This window comes from Onychostoma macrolepis, chromosome 16 (assembly GCF_012432095.1).
Source record: "Onychostoma macrolepis isolate SWU-2019 chromosome 16, ASM1243209v1, whole genome shotgun sequence".
NCBI lineage: Eukaryota > Metazoa > Chordata > Actinopteri > Cypriniformes > Cyprinidae > Onychostoma > Onychostoma macrolepis.
Window position 1 is genome coordinate 33,323,287 of NC_081170.1, and position 20,923 is coordinate 33,344,209.

Below are 20,923 nucleotides of genomic sequence, written 5' to 3' on the forward strand. Positions count from 1 at the left end.
AGTCTCAATCTCCCCACAGCGAGAGGATTCCCCAGTGCTCTTTTCCTGCAAAGACCAGCACCTCTCGTGAGCGGTTTGGTCTGTTTAGAGGTTCTGAGGAGGACACGGTGTCATCGGCAGCTCCTCGTGTGGAGGATTTGACGAACTCCACAGAGGATTCTGCCCCCTGCCGCAGAGATGCCAGACCCGGTCTCATACGCATCCTCACCAAGGCCATTGATGAGCTCGGCTTGGAGTGGTCATCTCTGGATGAGCCCGTCTGCAGCCTACTTGATGAATGGTTTCTGCAGCAAGCTGGAAGAAACCTGCCCTGTTCTTTCCTGAAGTTCATAATGAATGTATTAGGTTGTGCCCCCTACTCGGCCTGCGTCAACTCTTCAGCATCGGCTAGCCTCACCTCCGTTGGTGGTGCTGAGGATAAGAGGTATGAGAAGCTGTGTGCCTCTAAGGCAGGGGTGTCAAACTCAGTTCCTGGAGGGCCGCAGCCCTGCAGAGTTTAGTTCCAACCCTGCTCCGACACACAAACCCTGTATTCTTTCAAATAAGCCTGAAGGACGTGATTAGCTGGATCAGGTGTGTTTAATTAGGGTTGGAGTTAAACTCTGTAGGGCTGAGGAATTGAGTTTGACACCCCCGCTCTAAGGCAATGGCCAAACTGGTGGTTCTTGAGTGCCACCTCTGGCTGAATTGAATGGAGATCAAGGACACTGACAAGACAGCTTTCCTGGACTCCACGGTCTCGGTTCAGAAGTTATCTCAAGCCATGCACCACTTCCTGCCAAAACGATTCAGCTCAGTCTCCAGGGGGCCTTGTCCACTCAGAAGCCTGCCATGCCAGCATCAACGAACTCTCCTCTTCGCAACAGTGCAAGTATCAGCTCGACTCCTCATCACCCAAAGCCAGACTTGGGAAGCCATTCCAGGTGTGTCAAAGTGGGTCTTGGAAACAATCAAACGAGGCCGCTCACTCAAATTCACTCACAGACCTTGTTTCAAACTTCGGTCCGGGGCAGCGGAGCTTGCTTTCTCCAATCCAAAGTGGAGTATCTGCTGGCAAAGAGTGGCATGGAAATGGTTCTGGCAGCTCACAGCGAGTCAGGGTACTTCCTTCTTCCAAAGAGTGGTGGCCTCAGGCCCATCCCTGCTCTAAGCAAGGATAAAGCAGCAGTTCAGGATGTTAACCTTAAAACAAATCCTCTCACAAATTTTCACAGGGAATTGGTTTTTTGTCGGTGGATCTGACAGATGCATACTTTCATATCAAGATAGCCCCTCATCGCAGACCATTTTTATTATTTGTGTTTGAATTGGTGGCTTGCCAGTATCCTGATTCAGTTTCAGGTACACACACCTTTACGAAGTCGATGTGGCCCTCTTCCCCCTGAGACAGAAGGGAGTGTGCCTGCTTCACATGCTGAAATCCCAGGTCCTGTCCCACTCTTGGGACGCTTCAAGAACCCACAGCTATGTCAAGGCCCCAGCCCCTTGGAAAGCCCCTCATCTGTACCGGACAGGAATGGATTTGAGGCTGGTCTCCAGGAGGAGGATAGTCACGACAGACACCTCCAATACAGGTTAGGGAGCTCTGTGCATGGGCAGACCAGCGATCAGCTCCTGGACAATCCTGGAGCAGCACTGGCGTATCAATTGCCTGGAAATGATGGCAGTTCTTCTGGCACTCAGAGCCTTCCTGCCAGACCTGAAGGGGTACCATGTCTTGGTCTGTTCGGACAACATGATAGTGGTAGCCTATGTACAGGCTGGTGAGGTGGCCTGTGCACAACACAACTTTCATTCGCTGAAGAAAGTGCTGATGAAATGCATTCAGTGCCAACTTTTAATAGGCAGTTGGCTCCACTGGTTTTGGCGGGCTGAAATGCCATTCGTTCATGCAGCTGCACAAACGTGATTCAATCAGGCTTCAGTATTACAGAGATAATGGCGTTTTCCCAAAGTGTCAGCTAAACTGACACAGTGCTCGTTCCTGTTATCTCAGGGAAGGTTATCTTAGTAATCGAGACAATTTCTTAATGGTTTTAATGTTAGCATTAAAAAGTAGGAACTAAAAAAGTAAATAAAATGATTTCCAGGTCTGTAATTAAGAAAATATCTAAGTTCAGTTCATCTAACAGGTTGTTATTTCTTCAGTCTTCAGGATTGATTCCAAATTATATGAAAGAAACCATTCATCTAACAAAAGTGACGGCTTACTCTGGATAGTTTAAAACCCTGAATGCTTTATTTAAAGTATGTATACATAACACCTCTCCTACAGAACATTACATAATAGTACAATCACTTAGAATAATAACACACTGAAATGCAAAACAGATCCTCAGAACCTGACTGCAATAAACTTAGTCGTAGCCCAGAACTCCACCAGGACGCTACCGTTACTGTCACCCCGCCTGTTACACCGCCTCAGAGCACAAGAAAGTCAAACTAAGACTGAAATGAAACACAAATATTCAGAAGGAAAGGAAAGTTCAGTTGCATAAACCAGAACGTACAACACCACGATTCGGTGAGATCTCGCATATGTGTGAGGGTGTTTCTGCATGCACCTGTTTTGTCTTTACGTTTGTGCGCGTCACTCCTCGCTAACGGAACAGGTTCGGCTGGTCAGGGAGCAAATAACCTGTACAAGGAGTTTACCTGATGCAGGTGAGAAACGGTTAACATTTGTAAGGGAGGATACATGGCAAGAAATACACACACATATTTTTATATTTTTATATATATATATATATATATATATATATATATATATATATATATATATATATATATATATATATTTATATATCTATAGATTCTTCATATATATGTATATGAAGAGCACATAATTACAGAATAAATCATAGTAGGCGAGTGATGACACTCTGAATACCTAAATCATTACGGGTACACCTGCGTGTACTAATGCGTCATATGGTACGAAAGTATAAGAAATTCACCAATAGAAAAAAGCATTTAAGAGGCCACTTGCCAAGACATCTGTTATAGGATAATACAAGGGAAAAAGCAATAAAGCAAAACAAATAAATCAACCCAAAATAAAAGCCAATAAAACTAAGAAAAGCTGATGAGTAATCATATACATGTCCGAAAAGCATTAAAAAACAACAAAAAAAAAAAAAAACATAAAAAGTCAAGATGTGATAATACGAGAGGAAACGAGACCAAAGAGGAGGAAAAAAAGAAAAAGGACGAACATCATGGAAACTGAACTCAGAAACATTTGGGAGTTCGTTCTGACGTACTTACCGTGACAAAATCACTCGTCTCACACAGAGAGCCTGAACATTCACTGCAAAAATGACCTCAAGCACGTCACAAACACCTAACGAAGGCAAAGTACACACGCTGAAGGCCCGTATTTACATGTGGAACGTGACGTCGGCTCATTGGCGTGTCATTAGCATGCTGTGAGTCTTAGCGAGCCTAGCTTAGTTTGTCTTCAACCCCGTTACCAAAAAACAACCTGTTTTGTCCTGTCCTGTTATGCATCTTTCTTCGTAAATCTTACATCTCAAGACTAAAGAATAACGATCCATCACTTCCCGCTCTCAGAATAAAGTACCATAAGCAATGAAAATAGTGGGGTCATGATTGGACTTTTCGAATCAAAACGAATATCAATCAGTTAAAAAAATGCCTGTAAATTCAGTCATTTAAAATTGTCGTGAGGGAAACGAAAACAATATCTTATATCTGCTGGTGAAGACACTTACTTTCAAGCATACGAGGTGGCTAAAAGAAGTTCATGCTGAAAAATAAAGATATGATTTGTTCTCTCTCCGACACGTGCGAGAGTTTGCACTTTTTTTTTGTCCCCTCGCTGAGTGATTATTGTACAGAACACAAAGCAAGCCTGAGGCCTTGATTCATTCACAATAATAAATTAAAGCCGTAATAAATAACGATCTGAGCGATGTTTGTCCGTGTGTGCGTGTGTTTGGGTGGGTGTGGCTTCAGGAGGCAGTCGTCCACTCAGGATGCAGAGTAGGGAAGAGGGGGAGGAGCTTGAGCCGAGGAGGGGCGTGTCCTCAGCGAGGCGTGTGCGTTGGTGCCGCCACACGGATGTGAAGTCAGATGGTGAAGGGCAGCCGCCGGCTTCATGTGTCCGCTGCGCTGCGGGTGGGGATGTGAAACCGCCAGGAAAAAACATCCGTCTGCCATTAGATTTACTTCATTTCTCGTTCTTCATTCACAAAGTCTATAGTGTGTCTCACTGTATATTTTCCAAAGTGGACATCTGCTCCAGAGTCAACATCAACTGTCCATGCTATAGCACTCTACAGGAGAACAGAAGCAGAGATGGAGACCAAAACCACGGCAACAGTTTAATTCCTGAATCTGAATGAAATCCATTTGAAATCCAGAAGCATATTCAAAAGCTATAGTTAAGAGTTGTTAAGATTGTATATATGAATCCTAAAGTCGACACTTTTTTTTTTTACTTCGCAAATTAGCTAGTTTTTTTTTTTTTTTTTTTGATTCCTTATTGATATTCCATATTGGTTTTAGGTTTACGTCGAAAATTTCTAAAGGAAGTCTACAAGACATGCTTTCACAAATGTAATTTTCGTTCCTGTATCATTTTCTACTGAAACAGGAAGTTTAAGCGGGTGTATATGTCAAAGTCTTTAGTTTGTCAAAGCCCAACAAAACAATAACTTGCTAATTCCCATTCAAAATATGCATATATTCTAAATATGAAGTAGTTTGAGAATGCAGAGATTGCAGAGCTCTTAGTCTTTTTAGTGTGAATTTCTAGTCGTAATTCTCAGATTAGTGGAGATTTCTTGGCAGAATCATGGGTAATGTCATTTGATCAGGTATTCTGCTGCTGAGCATGAATGCGTTTGAAGTAAGTTAATATATGAAAATGCAAACAGATGGCTTCAATAAGCATAAAAAAGCATACATACCATCAACTAACAACTTGGTAGCTCAGTTGGTCTGTCTTTCTTGATTAAAAAAAAAAAGTTATCAGGGGAAAATTATTTTTTTTAGCCGAAGATCAGAACTGTAAATTTACACTGTATATATCTGATAAAGTTGAATTATGAGTACACTAGCATATAGATGTTTGCCTCAAAGCTAATTTTAATTTCATTGCATTTCAGTTTGTAATGAAAACAGCCAGGTACATACTAAAATGTATTTAACTTTATATTTTCACTGGTACTGGTGTAAACTCCTAAAATTATAGTATCATGACAATCCTACTTAATATTTAACACCAGCCACATTCTTAATTAGAATGAACCTTTCTGCATTTTTTTTTTTTTAAATGTCTATACAGTTTAAACTTTCATTTATTTAGTTTTTGTTATTTTTATTTCAGTTACACTAAACAAAAATGAGGGGGAATGAGAAATGCTGCTGACTAGGCAACTAGCTGAAATTAAATAAGTTCACTTTTTTTATTAAATTTTATTTTATTTCAAGTAACAATTTATTTATTTATTTTTATGGTTATAGATTTAGTTAACTATAATAACCTCAACTGGGTAGTGGACATGTTGCTTGTCCATTTATTCATTTATTTTTTTAATTAACATCAAGATTTTAGGTTTACTATATGAATGTGCATATTTAAGTTTGAATCATTAATTTCTATTTCATTCCATTTAGGTTTTTCAGCACATTTTTCATTTAGTTTTTTTTTTTTTTTTTGCCTTTACTAGTTAATTTTTAAATGTCCCAGTGGTGACTTTTAAAAGTAGTACAAATATAACTCTCTTACTCATATGAGCTCATAAAATCTGCATGCATAATAATTAGCAAATAATTAACAAAATTCTGTTTAAATTTGCTGTTTTATAGTTTACCAGCTGAATATTTTTCAGATGGAGTTTAGCAATTTGATGTTACAACAAACGAGCAGCATTTTAACTGATGAGGAGGTTCGTACCGGTAAGCCCCTCGGTCTCCTGGGAGTCCAGAAAGGGTGCGGGACCCCAGACCCTCACGGTGCCGTCATCCGAGGCGCTGGCCATCAGGCCCGGCAGCGCGGGGTTCCAGCTCACGCAGTTGACCGTGCGCGTGTGACCTGTCAGCTCGGCTATGGGCAGCTCGCTGCGCTTGTGCCAGATGTAAACTTTGTGGTCTAGAGAGAACACGCAGATCAGCTCTCTGCTGGATGCATTCGGTCTGTTATACTGAGACGCAGACGTTCTTACCTTCACTGCCACTGGCGATAAAGTCTTCGTTGTAGCCGCCAAAACAGGAGTGGATGGTGTAGAAGCCCTGAGTCACACCCTGGTACTTCCTGACTAATACCCGGTCCTGCAGGTCCCACAGATGAACTCCCTGCAGACACCAACACACAGCGCTAAGACTAAATCGCACGCTGACTTATTACATTTACTGTGTGAGTCATCAGTCAATCATTCCTATTAGGGATGAGCGGTATCACCAAACTCTTATGTAATAGTACAGGTAATCTGGTAACAGTTTACAAAAAGGTCCTTTTACTTAACGGCAGTTAAAGCATTAAGACCTGTTCCACAAAGGACCATAACTATAACAATAGTATATAGCAAAATATATAGATTTAAAAATCATTATAGTCTTTATTATTTATTAATCTTTGTTAATGTTAGTTAATAATAAAAAAACAACAACAACAGTTCATTTGTTAGTTCAATTAAACTTTATTTTACAGTTCTTTGCTACAGTGTATTTATGCATTTAAGTACTGAGCAATATTAGCAACATATACTTACTATAGGGTAAGGATTAAGGTTTGGTTTAGTGTTAGTTGCATGAAATTAAGCATAATCTAGTTGTATTATGTAACAAGGACTCTAAAATTTGCTATTTGCTAAATAATATTAACACACCACTTTTACTTTTAATAATGTATTACTAAAAGTTCAAATGAACAAACTAAGATTAATAAATGCTTGAGAAGTGTTTTTCATTTTTAGTTCAATTTACCCAATGTAGTTACCAATGTTAACAAATGAAACCTTACTGTAAAGAGTTACCATTAGTTTTGCATTAAATGGTATATATTTATTATGCCGAAACTGAATAGAAAAATAGCCAATTTGATGGCAATTTTTAGATAATATTGTAAATTAAATACTTGTTCTTCATCTCATTAGCGCTCTCTGTTTTTCTGGTATGTTACTGTAATTAACAGACGACAAATGAACATTCTGAGCCGTTTACATCATCAGATTCAAAATTACAGTGTACAATGCCAGACTGAATCCATTTATTTTGAGTAATTAATAAAAAAACAAGTAACAGTCATTATGCAAATTACCACATTTTCAAAGTTTATTTAGCAGGACATTAGTTATACAACTTTGTGCTCACTACTCTAAACTATAGTGCATGCATTGCATTTATTTTCAGATATTTCTTGCATTAACAATTGTGTAGTCAGTTAGAAGAATTGCTAACTGAAATATTAACTACATTTTACTGCTGAAGAGGTCGTTTTGAGTGTTTCTGCATTCCGTTGTAATTAAGAGTTCAATGAGAACGTCAGCATTTTTTACAAGTCAGAATTATAATTACAGTGATTCCCTGAACGCACTTTTATTTATAGAACTTTAGAATCACACCATAATCTCAGACTGTTCATGAATGAATAATAAGTGAGGCATGAGTACAAAAAAAGCTTCACATTATGAAACGCTGTGGTTTCATACTCACCTGAGTTGCGACATTTAACAGAGCTAATCTGCCGTTCTTTGACACGGTGAAGGACATTATCGGATGGTCCTCTTGAACTCTGCGAGAGACACCAACACATCCTCATAACTTTCACCAACAAAAGCTGTAACAGGATCTATGAGCGATAAACGCAGTCAACATACATGTTCCTGTCGGTCAGATCTTCAAAGTTGTATCCACGGATGCGCTGGTGTGTATCAGAGGCCAGCACTGTCCTGCCGTCACTCAGACACCACAGACACTGAACACGAACACCCTCCCAGGAGTCCAGCAGGTTTCCGTCCAGATCCTGATCAATAACATCAATACGTCACCATTTACCATCACTTAGCAATGTGGGCCTTAAAATGCACCAGAATTCTCAATGGGTGAATCTCATATTTCACTGCAAAGAGAGACACACATACAAGGTTTGGTACGAGTAAATTAAATAAATGAATACCTTTATTCAGCAAGGATTAAAGCATTAAACTGATCAAAAGTAATCTATTTCAAATAAATGCACAATAAATAAATTTCAATTCATCAAAGAATCCTGAAAAATAATATATATCAAGGTTTCCAGAAAATTATGAGCAGCACAACTGTTTTCAACACTGTTAATAATAATTATGTTTCTTGAGCATCAAATCAGCATATTAGAATGGTTTCTGAAGATCATGTGACACTCAAGACTGGAATAATGGAATAAATAAATTCAGCTTTGATCACAGCAATAAATTACATTTGACAATATATTCACATTTTAAAACAGTTATTTTAATTTGTAATAATATTTCACAATATTACTGTTTTAACTGTATTTTTGAGCATTAAAAAAACTTACGATCCCAACATTTTTTTTATAGATTTTTATTTATATGTATGTTCATGTATATTTGTATTTACTTTTTAAATTAATTTTTAAATTATTTTCATGAAAATGAAGCACAAATTCTCTTTAATGTGAAAAAATAGTTTTTAATTTCAATCATGTCTGCATCGGTTTCACTGAATTTAATGCAATAATAAAAAAAATATTATAGTGTTTGATCAATAATTAGAAAGACATTTTTTGGTCTTGGAAAAAGTATATCCAGTTACTACCAAAGCCCAATACTCTACCTTATGCTAAATAAATGGACAACTTTCATTCAATATGGTTTCTTACTGTTTTTCTTTTGATGTCAGGCTGAAATATGACCCGGACATTTGCTAACGAGATTCTCCCAATTATATGTGAGAGCGGCACTTACACACTGGTAGAACTGGCCTCTCTGACCTCCGGTAACGAAACGCTTGCCGTCTGGATTCCAGGCCACGCTGGTCAGGCTGTCCTCATGGGACTGGCTCATTTTGGTTCTCAGTTCCCCTGTCTGGAGGAGCAGAGCGGCGGATTAAACGTGAGACGAGCCGCTGGAAGGAATCTGAGCGGGCGAGACCCTCACCTGCACGTTCCACAGCCAGAGCTCGGAGCAGTCGTCTGGGCCGCACGCTATCAGATACGTGTCATCGGGGCTCCAGGCCAGGTAGGAAACCCCGTAGGCATGACCCTCCAACGTCTTCAGCTGCTTGAGCTGATGAGTGTCCTGTCAAAACACCTCAGACCGTCAGACTCAGCAGAATACTCCAGTATATCCAGTGCTGGGTAACTGATTACATGTAATCTGAATTACGCAATAAACCCCAAGACGCCGTGGTTTACAATGAATTCATAACAGATAAGGGCGTTGTTAGGCATGGCGCCGAGCAATTTAAAGACAAATTCATTTAGAGAGAGGTGAATCGACCTTATTCAGACATATCTTTTATATTATGAAATCTTTTATGAATTATTTCAATATTAACAATATATATTAATAAAGTTACTTTTTATAATTATGTATCTAACCCACTATTATGATTCTATGTTTTTGAATAAGGATGTTTAACACACAATGAGCTTAAAGACTATTGCTATCTGACCGGTTTTATATTTAACAGCTGCCAGACTTGCAGAGTTACTAAAAAAGACATGATTTTGGTCCCTGGGGAGGTGAGAAACCACAAGCTAATCTCATTTGAAGGTCAGGATGTGTGAGGTCACGACTGAACTTTGGAACATGTTACATTTGACGAAGAACAGAGTTTTTCTGCCCCTCTAATGCATAGAAACAGCTTTGTTTAGCACATCGGCCTTTTGTACACTTAATCAGCATATCTGATCTTGCAAGGGTATAAGAAGAGAATGTACTGCACCCCTCTTTACTTCTCTCGTTCCTTTCATTCTCCTCTCTACTTCTGTTTTTGGCTTCACTCTATAACTGTTCGGGTGCACCTCAAACTTAAGATCTTCATTCTCTTCAGATTGCTGTTATTCCTTCCAGATGATTTTTATTAATTCTAGATTGATTTGAATCTTTTCAGATGATTTTAAATACGTTCGGTTTGACTTGTAATGGGTCTTAACTAAACTTGTACTAACAGTTCATTTGTATGATGCTGTCATTGCATATGATTATTAAAATGTAATGTTTCATTTTCAAGTTATGATTTACAGTTCTCCTTATTGAAACTTTTAAATAAATTTGCATATTCCTTCAACCCAATTAATAACAGCTTCGAACGAGGCTCAACCAATCAGAATCAAGGACTGGAACTCTCCGCTTTATAAAACTGCATTTTAAAATACTCACAGTTACATGATTACATATTATTCACACGAAAACAACAAATCAATCATGATTTATTGCTTCTTTTTCATCTTTAAATTTTTTCGCCTAATATGTTTTTTTAAAGTCTTTTTAAGATTTTAAGGTAATAGGTTTATATTAAGTAACACATTTGCATGTTCACGGTTCTCATTAATTAATGGTCACATGATGTGGAGGTAAACAAATAAAATATTTAATCTTTTTAGTATGCGTTTTATTTTGAAATGATTTATTTTAGTTTTACATTTTTATGATTTAATTAAATTGATTATTAGCCCCTGCAGTTCCTGCATGAACCCCAGTTTGGGAAACCTTGATATATTGTAATGTTTAATTGACATATTATAAGTGTTTAACAACAGTTCATGTTGTTAATAACACCAAATGGAATATATTTTATATCAATATGGTAGAAGATTATCCTGTTTAAATCAATGTGATAAACGAGTTAGGTCAAAAGTAGTCTGATTCTATGAACTCAAATGTGTAATGTAATGGATTACGTTACCAACTACAATTTTTGTTGTGTAATTTGGAATCAGTAAGCGACTACAATTAGTAAGTAATCTATCCAGCACTGGTTATTTCATGGTGATGAGGGAAAGGTCACTCACAGGGTCGACCTGCCATATGATGACTGTGGTGTCTTTGGACCCCGAGGCCAGTTTGGTGCCGTCGTTGGAGAATTTACAGAACCAGACTTCATTGCAGTGCTCTGTCAAGATCTGCTGGGTGTAGCAGGGGAACTGTTTCCTGGAGATCACAGTCAACGCATCTTAGAGAGCCCAACTTGTGTTCATTAAAGAGCCTACGTCAGACTACACTGACAAAAATGACAGTCTCATATATATATATATATATATATATATATGCTCTGTTCCAACACAAAGTGAGCTGAGCCGTTTCAGGACCAGTGAAATTTCACACTAATTTTGGTATCAGAGGACAGGACAAACAGTTCATTCAAATAATAACATGTAGCCTTCTCAAAGAAGTAAACATGACTCCAAGTATTCGATTAAACAGTAACAAAGACCAATTCAGAGCAGGGAGTGATTTTTCGTTCAACTAAGACAAAATAACTATGTTTACATGAATAATTCAGCAAGACGGGCATTTTGAACAAGAATTTGGGCTGCACTATATTGGACTAAACTGACATTGCAATATTTAGTTTTTCTGCAATATATATTGCAACATGAAAAAACACACACATTTTACATTCCAATTGGGAAAGAATGAATCATTCTATATTGATTTGAGGTTATTCAGTAGGGGAGCAAATCTGCACAGGAAATAATAATGAAAAAGCTGAATATGACTACTCTGAAAACTTTAGGAGTGATTCATCCTTTTAGCGCTTTGGGTATACTCTTACAAGAACCACCTGAAACCTCTTTTAGTAACTCTAAACTGTATTCAAAGAGTTAAAAAAAAAACTCTTTCCACTTGAGGCCAAAATGTTTTAATACATTCAATATGACTAAAACAATTATGAATTTGGATTTAATTATTTTTAATTATTATTAAATATTAATTATTTTATAGTATTTTATCTGTAAAAATACAATACCGTATTTACATCTTGATTTCTTAGTTTTCAAAAGGTAAACAATCAAGCTTTATCTGCCCATAAAGCTTCTCCTTTGTTGGCAACTGGTTCATAAAAGCTTCTCATTAAAAATCTTGCTAAACGATCCCAAATGCACGCTCTAAGCAACCCATTCTCACAGCGCATGCAGAGATGAAGCAGACGCGGAGCAGCATTTACTGTGAACGGAGCTGTTTCAAGACGCCAATTTGCATGCGTGTACAATTATTTAAGCTAGCTGCCAAAGCATTACTCATTATTGTTTAGTTTAACATCAAGTACTAAAATAACTCAAAATAAAACATGAATGAAAACTATATAAACATATTTAAAAAAAAAAGACTAAAACTGTAACTACAATTGAAACACAAAATATTAAAATAAATACTAAAATATTAGTTAAGACTATTCAATATTAACTAGTAGCTTATTAGCCTAATGGCTGTTTACTGTATTCTGCATGACCATATTTTAGATCCCTCAATCCGACCCCATACCTAAACTTAACTACTACAATAACTATCAAAAAGCAGCAAATTAGTAGTTTACTGAGGGAAAACTCTTAAGTTACTAGTGAATGCGTGTGCCTAATCTAAAGTGCTATCAAATATTAAAATGACGCTAGCAGACAGCGAAGCAGCTCACTAGAGTTTGGAACAGAGCTCACGTCTGACCTTGTTCATATCATTTGCATAAATACTGACAATATAAACCTGACAAATGGTACCTGCTGCACACGTGGTCTATGAGCAGAGACACGTTGTCCAGTCCGCTGTCCAGTTTGGTGTTGTGGTAGAGACAGCGATCTCTCTGCAGCTCCACAGCCTGCCGCAAGAGCGTCTGCAGACGGCGGGGTGGCAGCATCACAGACGGGGGCAGGTACGCTGTGTGAGAGACATGAGAGACAGACACAGAGATGGAGCAGACAGGCCATGGAGGGTTAGACTCAGTTTCATCTGAATTCAGCCAACACAGGACATCAAGTGAAAGTCACATCTTGGACTTGAGACTACGCTGGTCCCTCCACCCCAATTCAATTCATCTCCTGGATTGGCTGAACTGAAATAGAACTGACCCGAACCCTAGCTGAAAAAAAGAATTACATGAAACTGTACAAAGGGGAAAAAAAGAGGGGATGAAGAGAGGAAGAAGTGAACGGAATGAATGAAAAAGCGAATAATAACGTTTAAACAAATAATAATAAATTCTCAGATAGAAAATCATTTCTCGAGCAGTGCATATAATAAGCAGATTGTTTTGTTTTTTGAGCAAATAAGTTTTGTTTTGTCAAGATCTTCTGGCAGAATTAGCTAAATAAAACGTTTTATTGGTGCGTGTCTATCAACTTGTTGCTGTAGTCACAATACAGCACATAAATATTAAACTCACTTTTCTTCTAATATGAAAAACTGGCCATTTATTAAGATATTTAATAACATTATTTTCGTTTTATTAACTGAAAAGTTATAAACAAAACATCGTCATGGACATATTTTACCTGGTGAACAGTTTAACCCTCATGATGTGTTTCGGTCGTTTTGACCCAGAGAGGATTTTCATTTTCCATGTTATCGCACTGGACTAAAACCTACTGACTTTATATTTTTTCACCGTGTTACACTTGTGGTTTTCCAGCTCAAAAATAATCAAATTGCTTGAAAATCTCTCATTATGCTATTTTATCACCAAATATTGGATTTAGACTATTTATCAACTTGTTTTCTTTCAATTAGCACAGGTTTTGTATTTATTTTTCGAACAGATTTATGGCAGGCCTCACTGATCTGAAATGATCCACCTTAGTTTGAGTGAACATTGCCAAAACTATCCATAAATTATGCTTTTTCAATCGAAAATTGCTCAGATAAATGAGGCCTATACGACCTCTGATGTCAGTGCAAAAACAAAACCTGTGCTAACTGAAAGAAAACAATCCGACAAAAAGATTTACAAGAACGACATCATCCTCCAGGAAGTGACATCAACAGCACAAACATCAGTAGTGGATTTTTGTGGCGTTTTCTCGGATTTGTTGTTAAAATATCCTGTTTGCTCACATTGCATACATCGGTATAGCAGCAACATTCATATATCATTCAAACACAGCTAAAATGAACCTCAACATCCCACTTCAGCTCTTTGTTTCAGTCCTGCTGATGTTCTTTCCGCTGTTTGACCATTTATTCACATTTCTCCTAAATTTCCACACACGAGCGTATTTATTTGTGATAGTTACAGAGGATGTGTTTAAGTGAACTCACTCTGCAGCTTGTCGAGGAGTTTGGATCGTGAGGCCGTCCCTTTGCCTTCCCACTCAGCTTTAGCTCGCAGGTCATCGGGATGACTGCACATCAGGTACCTACAGCAGACGTCATGATGAACAACAGCGCAGCGGATAAACTCTCGACACGCTGATCAAACAGAGCTGTTAGACTTTAGTTTTATGCCTCATTTGTTAGTTGCTTTCAACGTGTTCATTAGATTAGATGACAAAAAGAAAAGAATTAGTTGAAATTCTGCATATCATGATTAATCCTTTTACTATTCTCATTGAAAAAAGTGTTATTTTGGTATAATTGATATTCTATTATGGTTTTTGTTTATATTTTGAATTAGATTTTTCTTTTTAATATATTTTCGGTTTTCTATGGAAGCTTGTTTCCACCACTGAATAAAAAAATAATAATTGTGACTATCTCACAATTCTGACATTTGATCTCACAATTGCAAGTTTACGCCTCGCAATTCTGAGAAGAAGTCAGAACTGTGGGACATAAAAACGCAATTGGGTTTTTATTTCAGTTTTGGTTCAGTAAATTAAATCAAAATGTTTTCGGTAACAATTTACAATAAGGTGTCATTTGTTAATGTATTAACTAATATGAACAAACAATGAACAATACATTTATTACACTATTTATTCATCTTTGTTAATAAAAATAGAGTCGTTCATTATTTGTTCCTGTTTCTTCACAGTGCATTAATGTTAACAAGCACAACTCATGATTTTAATAATGCATTAGTAAATGCTGAAATTAACATCAACTAAGATTAATAAATGCTGTAGAAGTATTATTCATTCTTAGTTCATGTTAAATAATGTAGTTAACTAATGTGAACTAATGAACCTTATTGTAAAGTGTTACCATGTTTTTTATTGTAAATTATTTTAAAAGTTCTTTTATACTTTATTTCAGTTAAAGTTTGCTTAATTTCATGTAATGAAAATGTTTTCATATGGTTTTAGTTTTTTGTTAGTGATAATTACCCTGCACTGAGGTCTAAAATCAGTCAAAATTACGTTTTTCATGACCTACTTGACTCTTAAAAACAAATGGGTCATTTCTTGCTTCTGGGCCTTAAAGTCAACACCTTTTGCAACAGATTTTATTGCTACAACATGACCTACATCCAAGAGAAACAGAACAGAAGTAGAGTGGAACTTCATTTTAGAAAAGCGGGGCAACTTTGGTTTTGATTTCATGTTGACTTTAAAGTTGTTTGAACACTCTTTTTACATGTGAAATGAGAAACAGCGCTTTGATGCTTTTGACAAGAAAAATAAAAAAGTTACTTTATTTTAAGATGATGTACACTGCCAGTAAAAAAAAATGTGTACAGTAAGATTTTTAATGTTTTTCAAAGAAGACTGCATTTATTTGATCCAAAGTTTTAAATATTGATAATAACAAATGTTTCTTGAGCAGCAAATCAGAAGGATCACATGACACTGGACTGGAGTAATGATGCTGAAATTTCAGCTTTGATCACAGAAATAAATTATATTTTAAAATACATTCAAACAGAAAGCAGTTATTTTAAAAAGCAAAAATATTTCACAACATTACTGCTTTGGCTGTATTTTGGATCAAATAAATGCAGGCTTGGTGAGCAGAAGAGACTTCTTTAAACAATCTTACTGTTCAAAACTTTTGACTGGCAGTGTAGTTATGTTACATGAACGTCTTATAGTAATAACAGAAAATGATGCATAATTACCAGAAACTAACCCTAAACCAAACCCTAATCTTGACTGTGATACAGAAATTACATTAAGGTAATTCATATTACTCAGTACGTATTACACTAACAACAAAAAAAGTGAACAAGTATTTATTTGTATTTTATACCCAATTCTTTGGAGGGTTCTTAAAAGCATAAAATCTATATATTTTGAACATGATTTCACTCCATAACAGGAGCAGCAGCACGCAGGCAGAATTTCTTTTAAAGGTCAGAGTAAAGTTGCTTTCTTATGACAGACAGGACACCTATGAATAAGACATTTAAAAAAAGAAAATGAGGAAATGACATTGTTGTTCTAATGCCCCCAAAATAGGAGTGAAGTGTGATACCCGCTGAGGACGTGGATGCGTTCAGTGTTGTACTTCAGCGGAGTGAGTTCGGCTCTGAGCACCTGCAGCGCTTCTAGAACCTTCCCGTCCTCCAGATACTCCAGATACTTCTGCTGCAGGAGCAGGAACTTCATCCGCTGAGAAACACAGGAGACAATCAGTCAGGACGTTCATACACCGGATGGTGGAGATGTTCAGAGGACTTTGGACTCTTACCACCACAGCGCTGGGTGAATGCATCAGTGCTTTCAGCTCGTTGAGGTCACTCTCAGCCTGTTAGAAACCACAGACAGATTAACAGAGTTTTCACAAGTTGACAAACCCTTATCTGTTGCTTGTTTGGCTTGTTGTGACCCATATGACCATTACATACACTAAAAGGGCAGTTTAATAATTCTGGTTCCAGCTCTGATTACACTGCATTATAGTATAACTGTTTTAATGGGATATTTAACCCAAAAATTTAAATTAGCTGGAAATGTACTCACCCTCAGACAATCTAAGAAGTAGATGAGTTTGTTTCTTCATCAGATTTGTAGAAATGTGTCTCTGCATCAGTGTCTCAGCAATGGATGCTCTGCAGTGAATGGGTGCCGTCAGAATGAGAGTCCAAACAGCTGATAAAAACATCACTATAATCCACACCACTCCAGTCCATCAGTTAACATCTGGAGAAGCCAAAAGCTGCGTGTTTGTAATAAAAAAATCCATCATTAAGACGTTTTAACTATAAACTGTTGCTTTTGGCTAAAATATGAGAACATAATCCATTATAATGCTTCCTCCAGTGAATTAGGCGAGAAATCTGCACAGGTCAAGCACTGTTTACAAGGCAAAACAGCTCTGAACAAATATGTGGGTGGATTTTGATGTTTGAGGGCAACAGGAGATGCACTTTTTCACTGGAGGAAGCGTTATTATGAATTATGGACTCATATTTTGGCCAGAAGTGATGGTTTAAAGTTAAAACATGTTAATGATATATTTGTTTCTAACAAACACGCAGCTTTTGTCTTCTCCAGATGTTAACTGATGGACTGGAGTGGTGTGGATTATTGTGATGTTTTTATCAGCTGTTTGGACTCTCATTCTGACGGCACCCATTCACTGCAGAGCATCCATTGCTGAGACACTGATGCAGAGACACATTTCTCCAAATCCGTTCCCTTGAAGAAACAAACTAATCTACATCTGGGATGGCCTGAGGGTGAGGATATTTTCGGTAAATTGTCATTTTTGGGTGAACTATTGCATTAATAATTTAGTTGTTGCTGGAATACCATTCACTATCCTTTAAAGCCTGTTGTTAAATTATAAGACAGTTGCAGATAAAAAAAAAAAATCATCATAATCCAAAAATTGTGCATCATGTGTGAGATCCAGCATGCATAATATAAAAAGATGTGATTGTTAGAACAACTTGCTTAAGATGCAGTGATTAAAAAGATGGATGATGCACGCACACGGCAGACAGAAAACAAGACGAATAAAGGTTGTCATCATGACAATGGCTATCAGGTAGGGCTGCATGATATATTGCATGCGCTACTGACAAGCTACGCAATATCACGTTCAATATCGCAGGCGATTCATCTGCGATTCTGAGCGCGAACTGCGTAGCTTGTCGGTAAACTACGGCTCTGTGTATTAAATGCCCCTCCATTTGAAAACAGGTGATTGATATTTATTAATAATCACAGAACCGACTTTACTGACGAGATGCGCATGACAATCGCATGCAATATATCGTGCAGCCCTACTATCAGGCTTGTTATTCAGATCTGTATCAGAGTAACACCATGCCATTCTTTAAACTACTTTAGTTCCATGTAAATAATATGGTAAACATATGTCAATCACTCAGTAACACGGCATTAAAATCTGAGGCTATCAATGTTACAGCATTTTAATAACTCTTTTCATTCTGACATGTCGAGAGTAAACAAAACATTACAGTTGTCTCTCATCTGAATGCCACAATGTTAAGACATTTCCTAGACTGGCCACATGAAGCCTCACCTTTTCCCACTCTCCCTCCATCACATGATTCCTGAACTTGGTAGCAGCAGGATGCTCAAGTCTACAGCCTGATTCCTGCATCAACAGGTCCACAGTTTGGCTGAAACATGACAAAAAGAAAGATGTTAATGAATATTGTGAACTGAATTCATACTCCTTTCACACGATAGCCTCAGCATTACAGAGTTGATTCAGAGTGTTATACTTCTGCACACACAGACAGACAGAGTTCCAATCTCCTAGCAACAAGAAGTCAGTGTTTGATTCATGAACACAATAATTAACATATAAACTCCTGAATGTGTCATTTCCTAGAAAGGAACACTACTCTTACTCAACTCACTATAAACTGTGCGGAGCACCATTTCACCTGCTTTTCTACACCAAAAGAGAACAGGACAGTTTATGCTTTATACCTTACCTTTACCTTGTCAACAATAACAACTGAACTAGTAAACTAGGTATGTATATATACATTATACACGTGTTTTTTTTTTTTACTTTTCAAATTCAGGTTTTATTAAAAAACAGTTCTTGTTTTTTTTGGAGTTGTTGTTATTTTTGTTATATGATGGTCTTACAGGACTTGTGTACTCGGTCCAGTCCTTTGAGTTCTGTAGCAACATTAAATTATACTGTATTGGCTAAAACAATATTATATTATAGTGTCTGGTAATTTAGAGAAACAATAGCATGAAAATACAAAAATACCACTTAACAGTCACAATTATTACACTATTATGAAAGCAGAAAACACCACTGACACCGTTATGAAAACAATAGCACCACTGACATGTGACAAAATCACTGCTGACATCTTCACCACTAAAAATTTAACAAAAAAAATCAACACCATCAAATAGCATATTACAAAAACACTACTGACACCATCATGACAACACAATAATAGCACTGACACAATCACACCACTGACACAATCACGAAGACACAATAATAGCACTGACACATTAAAAAACACAACTGACACCATCATGAAGACACAATAACACCAATGAAATCTAAAAAAAAAAAAAAACACTGACACCATCACTAAAGCACAATAACACCACTGACACGGTTGTGAAAACAGTAACCCCACTGACATGGTACAAAAACACTACTGAGGCGATCATGGAGACAAAATAACAGCACTGAAATCTAAAAAAAAATAAAATAAAAAATCTTACATCTTAAATCTTTACCAAAAATCCACTGACACCATCAGGAAAGCACAAAAACACCACCGACACGGTTGTGAAAACAACAGCAGCACTGACACGTTACAAGAACACTACTGACACCGTTGTGAAAAGACAAAAAATAATCTAAAAAATAAAAAAAACAATGACATCTTAAAAAATAGTAATATCACGATCACTACTGACGAAACACCACTAAAAAACAATAAAACCACTGACTTGGTACAAAAACACTACTGACACCATCATGGCAACACACAAACACCACTGACACTGTTGTGAAAACAATAACAGCACTGACACGTTACAAGAACCACCGTTAAAAGACAAAACACCAGTGCCACGATCTTCAAAACATTACAACACCAGTGCCACATAACAAAAACACAACTGTCATGATGGTGAAAACACAAACACGCCACCGACACGATCGGGAGAGCCGCACTGACAGCATCATGGCTTCATCTCGCCTGACCGATCCGATAATAACGCGCTGCTCGCGGCTGAGTGTCACTTACTTCAGTCCCAGCCCGTGGAGATGTTGCCCTATCAGCCGGATCACGTCCTCGTCGCTCTGGGACAGTCGTTTCTTCTTCTTCGTGTTGGTGTCTGACGCCGGGCTTTCGGTGGACGGCAGCCCGTTATTCGCGGAGGACAGCAGCCCGTTGGAGTGCACTGCTCCCGCGGCGGAGGACGAGGACTCTCCGTTCCTGCAGGACAGTTGGGGCTCCGGCTCCGGCTCCTGTCCTCCGGTCCCGTTGGCCTGCATGTTATAAAAGGCGTCTACAGCGGCGGATCTGCGCGACTGCGAGCTGTTATTGAGACGGATGGCCGAGCGCTGGTGGGGGGTTGGGAGAGACGCCGCAGAGAGGCCCGTGATCCCGGCAGCAGACGCCCCGCTCTCTCCTGCTCCCTCCGCCGCCGAGCCTCGGCTTTTCTTCCGCGGGGGCGGCGAAGCTCCGCCGGTTTCCGAGTCGGAGGAGGAGGCAGCGGAGGCCAGAGTTTCCTCGCCGGCGATGTCAGAGTCGAGACGCCACACAGGCTCGATATCAGTGCGATTACAGACACGGAAGCTACCGCCGCCGTTCGTTCGTTCGCTCGCTCGCTGCTCTTGTTATTGTTTGTCAGAGAACAGCTGCAAGTCCATTATGGACGTCGGTCGGTGCGCGATGACGTCACCGGAAGCGCCGCAACAACCTTGAACTCTCTAGAATCATAAAGCCACACTCTCAAGAGAAAAGTGCTGGCTTCAAGTCTTTGTTGTACAGTCTGTAACAGAAAGTACTGATGCTGTCAGGTAGTAATACAGTGATACTTTAATACTTTCTGAATGATTAACGCCATGAAGTGGCATTACAACAAGTTTGTTAATACCTAGGTATTGAA

The 20,923-nt window shown here is 38.1% G+C and overlaps 1 protein-coding gene across 6 annotated transcripts; it reads right to left on the reverse strand.

Moving 5' to 3' along the window:
* Nucleotides 1-2,217: 2,217 nt before the first annotated feature.
* wdr26a (WD repeat domain 26a) lies at nucleotides 2,218-20,745 on the reverse strand. Of its 6 annotated transcripts, XR_009266426.1 has the most exons (17): nucleotides 20,056-20,745; nucleotides 18,339-18,438; nucleotides 16,536-16,592; nucleotides 16,320-16,456; nucleotides 14,226-14,323; nucleotides 12,692-12,848; nucleotides 10,988-11,126; nucleotides 9,129-9,269; nucleotides 8,937-9,056; nucleotides 7,845-7,990; nucleotides 7,681-7,759; nucleotides 6,192-6,321; nucleotides 5,924-6,118; nucleotides 4,935-4,969; nucleotides 3,268-4,298; nucleotides 2,565-2,655; nucleotides 2,218-2,448 (listed from the first exon to the last, which is right to left on the reverse strand). XR_009266426.1 is itself a non-coding variant. In XM_058747201.1 (15 exons), exons 1-14 carry the CDS (start codon nucleotides 20,304-20,306, stop codon nucleotides 4,941-4,943), a joined length of 1,779 nt encoding a protein of 592 aa, XP_058603184.1. In that variant the 5' UTR covers nucleotides 20,307-20,745; the 3' UTR covers nucleotides 2,218-4,298; nucleotides 4,935-4,940. The 6 variants fall into 6 exon arrangements, 3 of the variants coding, with proteins under 3 accessions (XP_058603184.1, XP_058603187.1, XP_058603186.1); XR_009266423.1 differs by having other exon boundaries at nucleotides 2,218-2,655; XR_009266425.1 differs by having other exon boundaries at nucleotides 2,565-4,298.
* Between the last annotated feature and the right edge of the window lie 178 nt (nucleotides 20,746-20,923).

Bases quoted from the DNA above. Each gene is read 5' to 3' on its own strand.
- wdr26a (XM_058747201.1), bottom strand. From the start codon at position 20,306: ATGCAGGCCAACGGGACCGGAGGACAGGAGCCGGAGCCGGAGCCCCAA. The intron at 18,439-20,055 runs GTAAGTGACACT...GTCATGTTTCAG, and splicing joins CTCCACGGGCTGGGACTGAA to CCAAACTGTGGACCTGTTGA. The intron at 7,991-8,936 runs GTAAGTGCCGCT...GTTATTGATCAG, and splicing joins GAGGCCAGTTCTACCAGTGT to GATCTGGACGGAAACCTGCT.